Consider the following 14,497-nt stretch of genomic DNA (forward strand, 5'->3'; position numbering starts at 1 on the left):
TGAAACTTAGCTTTCAGAGAAAAACACACACACACACACACACACACACACACACACACACACATACACACACACTCACTCATGCTCCCTACCTGGTTCTAAGTGTCTATAGTCCCACTGAAAACTGAGATCATGCTTAACTTCAGTAGAGGGTTGAGAGCAGGCTCCAACATCTCTGTTAAAATACTCACCTATATCTTCCAAGGCTAGACCCATCATCTATGTCCAGGGGAAACTTATTAAACATGGAGATGCTGTGTACATGGAAAGTGTTAGAGTTCTTCCCCTGACCTCAGGGATTCCCTGCACTCCTAGGCTCCTCCTCCCTCAGTCCCTCCTCCTTAGCCTCCTTCACATTTCCTCTTCACTGTTCTCAGCCTTCCACAATGGAATTGCCAAGGGGCCATCTCTGGCATCCTTCCAACTCATCCTTCCAACCTCTCTTCCATGGCAATATCTTGCCCTGCAGCTCTGAATTCTGTCTCGGTGCTCCCTGACTCAACATCTTCCACGTCCCCTCACCCTGCCTGCCTTGCCCATCCCCCCTCACCCTCCACCCCGGTGACCTCACTTCCACTCTGATATTCTTGCTCTTGCCCAATGACACTGGGCTCCTTCCCATTTCCAGTCCGTCATTGTGCTGTATTCTCTGCCAGGCACACCCCATCACACAAGGTCATGGATTGTCAGGGTACAGTTCCAGGAAACACCAATGAGCCACTGGCTCTGGGGGCTGAGGAGTAATGGAGAGGCAAGATGAGTGGCCTGTAGAGGAAGGTAAAAGTAAGGGTGGGGATATAGGGGAGGTGGGTATTCTATGACTTGCCCCTTCCTGTGGTGCCACTCTGAGCTCAGTGTCCTTTCTCAGAGTGGCCTCCTACTGCCCTACCACAGACCCTCCTTCATTCTTCTGCCCTTACTTATTGTTAGCTGGAATTATGCCATTCACTCTTTGCCATCTGTCTTGCCCTCTAGAACATTCACTTCACTAAGGGTACTTTACTTCTCTCACTTCAATACCCTATTAATTGGTGTTATTCGACTCCACAGGAGGCATGGATAAGTGGGTGAGCTGTGCCCCACTGGGAGCTACAACAGCATCCTTTATTGTGATTACAGTAGGATTGTCCATCCATTACAAAAGAAATGCTGGGCATGGTGGCACGTGACTTTAATCCCATCACTAGAGAGGCAGAGGCAGGAGGATGTCTGTGATGTGCAGTAGGCCACTGTCTCTTCCAAAACAGGTAAGGGACCATGTCCATACATCATCTGTACATCCCACCCAGGGAAAGCAGGCATTCAACCAATTCAAAGCAGACAACGCAAAGAAGGCATTCAGTGACTACTGGATGATCAGATGAACTTCACTTGCATCAAGTTTTTTAATACTTGCATCACTCTGCAACATAGTGGGACAACACTCTTGAGTCATTGCCAAGAAAACTCATAGCCAACAACTTTGATTATGTTTATCTATTCTGATATTAAAACCTGCCCTAGCAAGTTTCCAGTGGAGATTAATTTATAAGACTACAATCTTGAAATGTGCTGCTACAGCCATCAAACTATGCAGAAATTTCTGAAGTAAAGTACAAATTTAGTATTGAGAACACACTTCCTCCTATGTCTGTCAGTCTGTCCATTCTTTTTTTCCACATTACCAAAAATATCAAGAGCAATTAGGCTGATTGTAAAGCAGAGATGCTGATAACTAGAGCAAAGGTGAGCTAGGAACGAGTTACCTTGCACATCAATCTCTTGCTTACCTGTGTAAATGAACCTGCCGGGGGCTCCTTTGCAAAACTGTTTGGATTTATAAGACAGTGTCACTTCCACAACTCCAGGGATGTGCCGGGGAGGGGTCTGCACTCTGATGGCATGAGGGGTTATGAGCTGAGGAGAAGGCAAAAAGAGATAGTCACTAGACAAGCCACCACAGAGGCCACCGACTGCAGCCTCATGGATTACTTTGGCAATTTCCAGCTCGGCATGCTTCCTTATCTTTTGGTAATGGGTTTGGTTGTTTTTTTCTGATTATAAATTATAAGTTGAACATATCCAATTTAGAAAGTTGGGAAATTACAGAAATATGTAAAGAAATACAGTACGGCATAACCCAGGGACAATCCACATTAAGATCTGGTGTGCTTCCCAGACATTTTGATGGTTGTGTGTCACAGGATTAGATTATCCATATCTGCCACTATTGCTCTGGGTTTTCTTTCCATTCAGCATCACAGTGTAAGCATATTACTCTCTGGTATCATTAGAATTTTTCCAAAACATAATTTTCAATGGTGAAATGATATTCTAACTTTTTCCCATCATTCTCCTATAATCCAATATTTAGACGCTAATTTTTCACCATCTTACAACTGTAATGAATACTTATTACCTTAAGGAATCTGTCTCTGAAATGTTGTGACATTCATGTCTTGCTATCCTGTGTGCCTTGCTCATAGTAGGTACATAGGACTGTGTGTTCATGTTGCTAATATCTAGGAATTAGTAGTTTCCCAAGGCCAAAACAACCATGGAGCCAAAGGAAACCAAAGAAACAAATGGCTTTGGCCTACCTCACTCCATACAAGCATGGTACCAAACACCACTTGAAGACCATCAAAAAAGTTGTCACCAATGATGATGACCATAGCTCCTCCCGTGGTCCAACCTTCACTTGGGCTGATGGCTTTGATGCAGGGTGTAGCTAAGAAGATGAAAAAGAACAAGTCAGCTGTGTCCTTCAGTGGGTGACATTTGGGGATTGGGAAACATGCTGTCCTAGAAAGCCGTTGGTCATTCCAAGAAGTTCAAGTTGAGCTCTGTTGACTTACCATCCTTCCCTAATTGGTTGTTGATTTTTACCAGGTCATTAAAGCCTAATGAGTTGGCCATAATGTATGAAAAAGTGAAACACTTAGCTAATTGTGCAAGGGGTGTTTTTTAAACTCTGGTGTTTTTACCCATATTTTTATAAGTGGATCACACTAGAAAAGTGTAAATCCCTTTTCTCTCCCCACCTCCTCTGCCCCATGATGTTAAGATTTACAAGGCTCACTAATGTGCTGGGGAGAATAGGAGGAAACAAGATCTATAGTAGTTGAAGAGTTTGTTCAGCCCCATCAAAAGACACTCTCCAGTCACTCTCCTAACTTTGTGGAAAGGGCTTTCCTCCTTCCTTCCATATGTCCGAGGTCTCTGGACTTTGCATCCCAACAGGAACCCAATATGGTGTTCAGGCCATAGCTAAAGTCAATCCATCACTCCATTTCCAAAGTTGACAGGGTCAAAGGTGGAGGAGAACATTGGCAGGACTCCAAAAACATGAGCCCCCTTTGAACAGCCAGTCAATCACATTCAATCAGTCAAAAGAAACTCGAGGGGGCTCCAAGCTCTGAACCCTGGGATTTTCTTCTTCCCATGTGCCCACTGTGGGAGAATTAACACCGCTCCAAATTCTTTACTGATTCAATCATTTTCTTTCAGTTCATTAATTCCTATTTAGAATGATATAAGATACATTTTAAGGGCCGAGTTGGGAAAAGGTCTGGTGGGTAATATATAGAAAACATCACATTAAAATAGTAGCTGAATTTGACCGTAGTTCTGTATTTTAAGGTCTTCCTGTGCTGGTAAATGAGCGGTGAGGGGAAAGCAGAGCAAATGAGGTGGAATTCACTCAGGTTTGTCAGTTTTGTTCATCGATATACTTTAATTTTTTGGACAAGTTGAAATTTACCAGTTACTGGTATTTCTAATTACTTTAATGCACTTGGTAAGCTACCCAGAGCAGCTCATGATTTCTTCTTGTCCAAGCAAACAAAAATCAATTAGTGTCAGTTTCACTCTGCACATTGTTTTGTTTTGCCTACAATCTGTTTAAGGGTACATCTGACACTTATTCATACATGTCTGGCACTGTACTGTTCCTGTTTAACTAAGATGTCATAGGCCTGCACTTGCTTGAAATACCAGTTGAGCTAAAAGAAAAACACAGATCTGAATGGAAGGGTGAAAGGCCCAGGAACTGGAGCATTGGTTAGGAGCTGAGTGGAGCTGACGGGACAGACTGCAGTCAGCGTTTACAGCTGCACTTAGAAACCCACATGGGGTGGAATGTGGCTCCACTGATACAGTACTTGCCTCGAGTGCATGAGGCCCTGAGTTTGATCCCCAACACTGCATAAACTGTGTGTGATAGTGCCTACCCGTGATCCCAGTTCTTGAGAGGCAGAAAGATCAGAAATTCAAGGCCATTTTCAGCTATGTAGTAAGTTTGAGGCCAGCCTAGGCTGGAGAATCTGTCTATAAATAAATAAATAAAACCAGTCCAGTGTTCGGTATCATCTCTGCTTGACTCCCAGCCCTACCTTCTGATGGGTCAAGTCTTCTTGCTCTGCGTCCGTGCTTGGAGTTGTTATGAACAAACATGTTGTCGGAAACAGCCAGCACGTGTCCATCCACATTCACTGTTGTTGATAACACAACCTGCATTTAAAGCAGAAGGGGGAGAAAGCACTCAATTAGTTTCAGACTAAGTAGCAAATGTGCCAGAATTACCCTTTGGTAATACACTTTGGTATGGCAAGCGGGAGACAGGACAGAATTTCAGAGTGGAGCAAAAGAGGCAGCCTGTGGCCCATGGGTTTGAGTTCAAATTCTGTCCATGTCAGGACATGGGAAATTGGCATTCTGCCTACTGGTTCTAGAAAACTCGTTCTCTATCAAAAGCCTGTTGATGATGATGTCATCATCAACAGGACTGACCTCCAGCTACAAGGGGCTGACAGTGTGAAGGAGGAGCTAAGGTAGAGGCTCCAGCTGGAAGTCCACTTCTCCAAGCTCAAGGACAGAGACCTTGTACCTCAGAGGCAGTCTGAGACCATATAGGACATCGCGGCACTGATTGATCAGTTATTCCTCGTGTCCCAGCACTCTAAGGAACAGTAACAACAGTATGAGAAGATAAGGTTCCCAGAACTCAGTGTGGGAGCCTTAGGACACTGATAGTCTAACTGGAGGAAAGGTCAGGGGCGGGTGTGGAGTGGTGGAGAGCAAGTTTTAGAGTCAGAACAGGATCCAAATCCCAGGCTGCTGCTTCCTAATGTGAAATTGAGGACAACAGAGTGAACATTTTAAAGTCTCAGTTTTTCTTATCTATGAAACATAAATAATGCTGCTCATCTTGCAAGCCTGAAAGATAAAATAAGATGATGCATGTTAAATATTCAGCACGATGCTCAGCATAGGCCAAATTACATTGACTCGTGTCCTGTTTGCCTTGCCCCTGCCTCCTTTGACTAGTCAGTAAGTCAGATGATGTTATCCAGCAAAGATTCTCCCATCCTCTAAACTCTGGAGAAGGTTCTAGAAAGAGAGACATTGGCACTAGTTAACCTCAGCTAAAAGGCATGGCCAGACCACTACTCTCCGAGGTCTTACACCCAGGCATCAAAACAGAAGCTAACACATATAACAAGCCAGACACTGGTGGCGTGAAGTTAGGTTCTATTTTCTGTGCTCCAGGTCAGGGTGTGGGAGGAGCTCAAAGGCAGAGCAGAACTGAGGGAAACAGAAGGGACTCGGGTGGCCACACCTACCAACTTACTTGACCCAGGAGGAAGAGCGGCCCAGACAGAAGGCTGCTTCTCAACTATGCATCTTTGCACAGCATTTCTTTTTAAAGAAAGGAACTTATATGCACATGATCATGAATATGTATAGACCTTTTGCCTAGGAAGGGCATTAATAGGCACATAATGAGTTGTAATTTAAAACGAGTCTTCCTGCCTATGTCCCAAATGCAATTTCTTGGTATCCTACCTGTAATGGTTCTGCCACTCCTTCCTAACTTATTAAATGAGGAGGGGGTGGAGGAACTGGATCTTGCATATATCTTAACATGACAGGATTCAATGACACGTAAACGTTTTATTATGAATAATTTCAGGAAAATAAATAATAGCATGGTATAACAAGTTTTGAGAATCTATCATTCAACTTTGAGAATTTTAAAACATTGTTGCTTCCATTATTCCATGGTGCTTTCTCCACCCCCATTGCATGAAGACGTGGTAACCACGAGTTTCGGATGTTCAGGTCAATTTTTCATGAAATGAAGCAAACTTCACTGCATAATCCATGCCCCTCTTGTGAGACAGAATACTGTATCCCTCCAGAAAATTATTTTGTATCCTTTCCCAGTCAGTCATAACCACCCAAGCAACACTCTTCCCTTCCTTTGTTTTCTTTTGCCCAAAAGAGAGTTTTAGCCAATATCCTCTGTGTGTGTGTGTGTGTGTGTGTGTGTACATGGATACCTTGGGTATCATTCCTCAAGTGATGTCTACCTTATATTATTATCTGGTCTCTCACAGCCTGGAGCTTGCCAGTTAGGCTAGGCTGGCCCTCCAGGGGCATGCGTTCTCTCTATCTCCCCAGCACTGAATTTGCAAGCATATGCCATAGAGCCTAGCTTTATTAGTAGGGATCTGAACTAAGGTCCTCATGTGTGTACAGTAAGCATTTTCCTGACTGAGCCATCTCCTCGGGCCAATGGTATCTTTTAACATTTTATTATTTGTACTGTAATAGGTTTGAGAGAATTCCTGAAACCCTCGAGTCTACAAATCACTTCATATAGCCTCACTCCCTTGACATGGTGTAGCATATGTGAAATTTTACATGGATGTACATGGGTTTCAATCACTCAATGCAACAGATATTCACTGAGCTCTGACTACATGTCAGCTATCACAACAGGCCCTGGGGACTCAAAGAACAAACTTAAAGGAAACTCAGTTGTCATTCAGAAAATTATCGCCCATATAATTGCTTACAATTCAGGGATGCAACCTGTCTAGACTTGGGTCTGTTTTCAATTGTGTCTGTGTTAACAAGTGAATGTCTGAGAAAAGTCTTTCTAGATACTTCTTCTTGTATGGTGGTAACCATATAACACAGACAGCCATCGCTCTTGGCAAGTGTAGCAGGCAAGGTTTCTTATCAGAGTAACTTTGGTAAGTACTAGATCATGTCCCAGTCAAAGGGAGACATTGCACTCCATAGTCACAGGGTTAGTTAAAAAATATCACCTTGTACACATGCCACCTCTGAAATAATAGGACAGAGAAAAAAGAGGAATTGGGCCACTCTTAGATATGTGTGTGGAAAATGGATCTTCAAAGACACGGCTCTTGTCTCTGAGAAACAAAACAGAAACCCCAAACAGCAAGAATGAGAGGAACTTCAGGCTTTAACCCTTAAGGAGCTGTGCTAGGCACGCTGAGGGGAAGCCCAGCTTGTCCCAGGATGCCGCTGCTGTGAGGAGCAGTCACTCAGGAACTGTTTTAATTCATTCCACAAGCTTCTTGTCACACTGGCTATTAGCGAGCCTCATGCATCTTTGCCACAAAATGCAGAGCTTTCTCGAGCCAAAGGATTTCATCATCGTCCGTTAGGGTGGAGCGAGACTTGGTTCCAAAGTGAACATTTCCCGATGACATACATACCCTGGTGGTTCCGATACAGTTCATTATTTTCTATTAACAATGGAAATAAATTTTAATCTTTTGCTGGCTAGCTCTGGCCTCTCATGACAGCAAGGGAATTAACCTGAATTATTTCAGTGTCTGCAAAATTTATTACAAGAGTTTAAATTATGTCCAAATGCATGTGCCTGCAAATGTATGTATATATAGATATGAGGCGAGTTTCAGGTTTTCATATTCCAAATATCTTGGGCTGTGAGGTGCTTTGCCAATGAAACTTAACTGGCAAAATGTAATGGATTTGATTCACAAATCCCACCACATAAAATCAGACATGGGCCATTCTTCTCATCTTTGGAAATGTGTGTAAATAGTGCCTTTTACATGCATTCTTCCCTGTTCTAAAGAGTGAGCCACACCATGGACTTGAAGACCCATTTGGTTCAGTCAAAGCTTCGGATTAACTCCCTCTCTGTTTTCTGATGAATGATGACAATGCTGATATTTTTCTATTCAGAGAAGTACAGATTTCTGAATGTTTTAGGACTAAAGGAAGTGGAATGTGCATTCCAACATCATCTTACTCCCAGGCCTTCCCCTTCCACAAGCCAACTTCTTTCCCCTAGTGAGTATTTCCTGGGTCATGAAGGCTGACCCTTTCCATCTGGAATCAATCAGTCAACCCCTGACAACTTCCTGAAACACCTCACTCCATTTCCTGTTCTCTCCCCCTCTTTGCTTCCCCCTGGTTTGCTTCACTCTTCAAAACTGCAGGCCACAGCAGCTTAATGTTAGAGGGTCAGGCACAGTTAGACTCCAAAACACTACACGAGGACACCTTTGACCTTCAAAAATCTTTACATCTTAGCTAAACAAATCAAGGTCAACATTTCTTACCATTACCTTGTTAACTATTTCTGTACGTCTTTACCAGTGCTTTTCTGGTCATGTAACCATCAAAACCACTTGTTCTTCTAAGATCATAAACTGATCTCTACTAAAAGTAGCACATTTAGTTTGGATAAAACATGCCATTTGGAGGTACCTGAAACTAAAAGTCGCCAGTATTATGGCAACCATATGGACAAGATTCCATACAAAAGAACTTCTTCACCTCAGCAATGTCTCCTGACACCTAAAAGTAATACTTCATTCTTTTTTGAGGCTATCTCTCTTCCTGGCACAGCTATTCTGCTGGCACAGCCCAAAAGAATGCCAATTAGGGATACAGATGTCCATAATTTGTGAGGGATGGACCCCAGTGTTTGCCACTCACACTGGTGACAACTTCCATTTATTTCTCACTGTTGATGTGTCTGTATTTCACCTCGAGGCTCTGAGAGCAAGGTACTGGGATCTGAACAACAGGTCCTTGTAGGTGATAACTCTCCTCCGCCTGGAACACTCAACACATAGGCAACATGCAATTGATCATCAGGCGGCACCCTCAAGCCAAGGTTCTAAGAAAGAGGAGTTGAGAGGAGTGGAAAGTAAGTGAAAACCATCTTTGCTTTTCACTGTTCCTTATTTTGCTTTGAGTGTGTTCTCTAACGTTTGGCAAGGCCAGCTTAGCAAACACGGACTTAACAGACAGTGACAGAGGTGGACTTCACTGTGGGTCACTTAGTGATGAGGCCATGCTGGCAGAAAGAGACATATAAAATAGTTAAGAATACCAAGGAAAGCTTTAAGAGTAGAATTTACAAGTATGTTAGCAGTTTACTAAAAGCACTCATGCTAACTGACTTTTTCCCATGTCTCTTCACCCTAATAATTTATACAAAGCAGGAGCTGAGTTGTAAAGAGCTCTTTCCTGCTCATAAAAGGCCACTGTGGGACTAACCTTTAGGTGGGTACATTTGTTAATCTGCCTGCAGTAAATTTTCCAACAGAGGAGTGGTTTTTTTGGTATCGAGATAACACGTGGAAGACTTCTAAACCGACTTATCTCCACCATGAGTTATTTTAATGCCTCACTCTGAAATGGCCATGGCTTTTTGGAACACTGTACTGCTGTACCTAACTTCCTGTATGTCATCCTTCTCAAAGTTCTAACTATATGATTTCATTGAGTAACATGTCGGAGACACGGCCGGCCTGGGCCATTCTCCCTTGTCATCCAGTCTCACCTCATAGCCACCTTTCCTCCAAAGGCACCACATCTCACACGAGGAAGGTAAAAGACAAAGAGAAGTCACAATGAAAAATGTGTGGAATGGTTAAGTGATCTGCTCTTTGAAACAGAGGACAAATCCATTGTTTGTAGGAAAGAGTGATCCCACTGGTTGGAAGCCTCTCCACACAGTTTAGAGTGCTTGCAATGAGATCAAACCAGAGTCTCCCATTAGTCAGACCCAGGTTCCTACCATTTCCGTGAGGGTCATTCACCTTCCAGCTCAATGTGGGGCCCCAGTAAAGCCCCACAAAGCATTTATAGCTCATTCAATGCTCAGACTTCTCTGATACCCGTACTTAGGAACATGCGTACATGCAGCTAAATAAAATGGTCTTGAAAATTCCTGTTATTTTGCCAAGTATGGAAAAAAATTCTTTATGACATTTTACATCTGGAAATGGAATTAGGCTCATGATATGCTTTCCTTTATAACTGTTCAGTTGCTCTATATGTTATTTCAGCTTTCCCAAAGCACAACTGTATGTGGGGATTTTATTTTCCACCTGTGGAACGAGGAAAGAGACACAGAGACCATTAAAGTGAGAAAGAATCAAGACAGACTTCTGGCTATAGTTGAGAGCCCACATTGGAAGGAATATGCATTCGTGGGTGTGTTTTTTGTTTGTTTGTTTGTTTGTTTGTTTGTTTCTAATGTGCTGGCTAATTCCTATAACTGACAAGGAAAATCTAATGAAACAATTTTGCCTAAATTCTCATTAATGTAGCCCAGGGTAAGAATAAACAACTGGCTCTGGTGATTTGCTTTTCCCCCACCTCTTTATTCTTGGTACATGCTACATTTTCAAACTGATTTAAAGCTCAGATTATTTCTTGTTAACTGGAATCCCGGTTGGGTTTCTAGCATCACCTCTTAACATCTACCCCGCAAGCATGGGTTTTTGTCATTAAATAAATAAAGGGAATTCAGAATTTAGAAAGAGATGTCACTTCACATTCTCTAAAGCTAAAGTTTCTGTTCAGTGAAGTATCAAGTCCCAAACAGGAGAACACAAAATTGGTTGCCATAGAGACAGACGAGGGACTCTGGGATTGTTCATATCGAGGGATGCAGTGTTAATAACAACGCCTGAAAAGATGTTTCATAACTGACCAGACAGTGCTGTGTTTCAGCTAGCCATTGAGGTTTTATTAAGCCTCCCAGGTACTAAATATTTAAAAGAACCTACAATTAAGGATGAAGAGAGCAGAGGACCACCAGCAATTCTTACTGTGCAGCAGCGGATCATTGAAGACTAAACTGTGTCTTCAACACTCTCACAGGTGAGAAGAACCAAATTGAACTGAAAGCCTTGATAGACATTTTCATGAATAATTCTAAAATTTGAGTTATACTAATTAAGGTGCCCGAGACTATTATTCTGGCTTGTATGTGTATGTGTATGAGTGCATGTTTGTGTGGAAGAGGGATGCATGTATGTGCATGTACATGTGGTGATCAGAGGACAACCCTGGGTGTCATTCCTCAGGCACCTTCCACGTTTTATTTGAAACAGGGTCTCTCCCTGGTCTGGAACCTCACCAAGTAGGCTGGGCTAGCCCGCCAGGGAGCATCCAGGGATCTGCCTATCTCCACGACCCATCTGGACATTACTGGGATTACCAGTGACTCCAGCTTTTTACCTGGGTTCTAGGAACTGAACTCAGGCCTTGTGTTTGCAGGGCAAGCACTCACTCGATTGAGCTATCTTTGTTGCCCTATTCTGACTTTTGGAAAAAGAAAAAACTCCAGTCAACATAAGCAGAGTCTTGTGCACAAGAACCTTCCATTGGCATGTTTTGGTAAACATGGTTTTAGAACATTTATTTATTTATTTATTTATTTATTTATTTATTTATTTATTTATTTATTTATTGGTCTTTTTAAGATAGGGTCTCCCTGTAGGCCCAGCTGACCTGGAACTGCCTGCCTCTGCCTTCCAAGTGCTGAGATTAAAGGCGTGCACCACCACACCCGGCTAGAACTTTATTTATTTTTACATTGATTATTTTACTTCTTTTTTTAAGTTAGTAGAAACCTCTTAGGCCAGGCTTGATTTTTTTTTTAAAAAGTCCAGTTGAATGTGTAGAAAAATAAAGGTTTTTATTTTTAAGTAGCTTTTCCTGATGTCCCTGGAGACTCTGAAGTTCATTCATCTGCTTTACAACTCTCCACCTCCCCTCTTCACAGAGGCTATAGACACTTGCCATACTTGCCTTACCTCACTCTTCCATCAGACTCATTGCTTTTCCCATCTGAACTGAATGCCAAGAGGGATGTAAGAGGGATGTAATAGCTGAGGGCAGTATTTTACTAGCAAAGGTTTGGGAGCCCCAGGGGAGCCACATAATGCATTGGATGCAGTTCTTCATTTGAATGCACGGCTCTCTCCTGCCACACTCTATCCCCAAGGACTTCATGGATCACCTGCTGTCCATCAAAAATCAGAAGTGCATAGCCCCCCTCATACAGAGGTAAGGAATCCATGCACGCCTAATGAGAGAGCTCCATGTTCTAGAAAGTTCTGTATCTGGTTGTACTAGAAAGGGTACAATGGTAGGGTTTAGGGCCCAAATTTGAATCCCCTAAGACATTTGAGCATTTAAAATCTGTTTTCATTCATCAGAATCCTGCCATATCCTTTTCTAAAATCTATTTAGATAACTACCTATTTGGACATCTCTCCCTCTTCTCCCACAGTGAACTCAAAATGCACCAAAATGTGAGCCAGTCAAAATTGGTATCACCCTGTTTCTTGCCTTCAGTTGAGACACCGAATGTCAGTGCTGGGAAGGAGGAAGCCCACACCCACAGAGAACAGCTTAGGGGAACTGGCAATAGGCAGTCTTCAAGCTGAAAAGCATTTCTCAGAGGCAAAACCTCTCAGCCTCTCAGAGGTCTTCCCTGACTCTAGAGAGACCATTACTGTTCCTTGGACTACCTTGTTTGCTTTATGGCCAGACCGTGGGCTCATCTGTTGATCAGAAGGGCCTCAAGTCAAGTGATTTTCACTATGTGTTTAGAACTATGGTGCAGTAGCATAGTTCAAATGGGATGGGCTGTGAGATCACAGAGCAGCTGGGGCAGCTCTTGGACCAAGAGGTTTGAACTGAAGAAACCTGCAGGCAGCTGGGAACGTATTAAATTCTTACCATTTGCAGTTAATTTAAACTCTCGTTTCCCTCTTCAACGAGTGTGAGAGAAACATTGAACATTTTTTATTTAAGGAAAATAGATGGTAGTGCCATTAAAAAGTTTTATATAAGAGCAGGGGGGTTAAAAAAATCATAAGGGGTTGTTGGATGGATCTTGGCCCTGCTCCAAGACATGAGTAGCTGTGGCCTTTGCTCTTGCTTTGTTCAGTCAAATAGACTAATGGCGAACGCCCAGCTGTGTGGACGAGGGGTCTTTGTCAGAGACACTAATTTTCCCATCGTTCTTGTGTGGTTGAGGCATCTAGCACATTGTACCATAGGCATGAGCCCCAGCACATTATTCAATTACTCCATGGCTGTCAGTCAGTCCTTACAATGGCAGATCTGTGTGTCCTTGGTTCCTTTCTCTCCAGCACCATGCACTTCTCACTTCCTCAGAGGTCTGCTAGGCTTGCCAGGCATCCCCTCTGCACACACCAACCCATCCCTAGAGTCTCTGTGAACCCCTCAAGATGTCCCACCCATACCCCATCCTGTGTGTATGTTTGCAATCAGAGAACTAACTCAACTCAATGTCTTTACCCTATGCAGCTTGGAAATGACTTTTCGTATACCGGAAGCTAATACATCCTTCTTTAGCTCTTAAGACCAAGGGTACGACTTATGCATAAGTCCTCTGCTGAGCCCAGCTATACAAATAAGTGCATTTGTACATGGATACTGAGTTTATAAAGTTAAAAAAAGATGGTTGTAAAATCGTGATTATTTGTTATTAGTAATTCATCTCAATAAAGGTCCACTGGAAACACACAAAAAGATCATTTGGTGGATATAATAAAAAAGGGAGTGAGTTAGGGGGTGATTTTGAGACACCCCAAGGTAAAGAGACTTCATCTTAATTATAAACCTGTTCTATGTTGGAAGGAAGAGTTTCATCAAAAATGATTTGGATATATGTCAAAGGGTCAACACCAGAATGGTCTAATATAGAAGATGATATTATCCCTAGGACAGAAAACACCCCAGCCCTCTGTAGGGATCTTGTCCTAGAGGCTTTTGAGGTAGGAGGTACCCAATCCTGAATGACAGGCCTGCCACATTGTAGGTGATACATAGGAAGCTTGCAAACTCTTGGGAAGAAGCCCCGCACCTGATACTGTTATAATGGTGGGTATCATCGAACTCTATGCCACACACACTGAACACACTACTCAGTCCCAACAGGCACACAACTAGGCCATGCACAGAGCAGCAGACCTTGGCTCTGGAAATCACTCGTGCGTTCTACTTTTGGTGTCTCCACACTCGGGTGGAGATCGTTTGGACCGGGGTTGCTTCTGCTAGATCTCCAGCACCTGCCCAAGTACTGGTTAGGAGGACACAGAATGTTCTCTGTAAGAGTGGTGGGCGAATGACTAATTGAATGAGGCCATGGAGGTTTTCAATGTGGCCTGGAGCAGACTGAGCCTCTCCACCAGTGGGAGTGAGCCAGCATCACGGAGCTCAAAGCCGTTGTTGGCTTCTTCTGTGCTTCAGAGTTTGAATGTGGGGAGATGTGTCCACTCCTTTCTTTGGCTTGATTTCTCTGTGTATAACCGCCTGCTCTCTCTCTTTTCTCCCATCGTGTTATTGATGCGCATGGTTACCTTCACTCTTCCAGTTCAAGGAAGGCAGG

At 43.1% G+C, this 14,497-nt stretch overlaps 1 protein-coding gene across 1 annotated transcript in view; it reads right to left on the minus strand.

The window, feature by feature from the left end:
- Ebf2 (EBF transcription factor 2) overlaps nt 1-14,497 on the minus strand; it is a 208,880-nt gene that overhangs the window by 41,106 nt on the left and 153,277 nt on the right. Inside the window, exons 8-10 of the mRNA XM_008830967.1 lie at nt 4,374-4,491; nt 2,580-2,710; nt 1,770-1,896 (exon numbers count right to left, since the gene is read on the minus strand). Coding sequence (XP_008829189.1) covers nt 1,770-1,896; nt 2,580-2,710; nt 4,374-4,491 — 376 coding nt within the window. The remainder of the gene's footprint in view (nt 1-1,769; nt 1,897-2,579; nt 2,711-4,373; nt 4,492-14,497) is intronic.

This window comes from Nannospalax galili, unplaced genomic scaffold, assembly GCF_000622305.1.
Source record: "Nannospalax galili isolate Female #2095 unplaced genomic scaffold, S.galili_v1.0 scaffold915, whole genome shotgun sequence".
Taxonomy (NCBI): Eukaryota; Metazoa; Chordata; class Mammalia; order Rodentia; family Spalacidae; genus Nannospalax; species Nannospalax galili.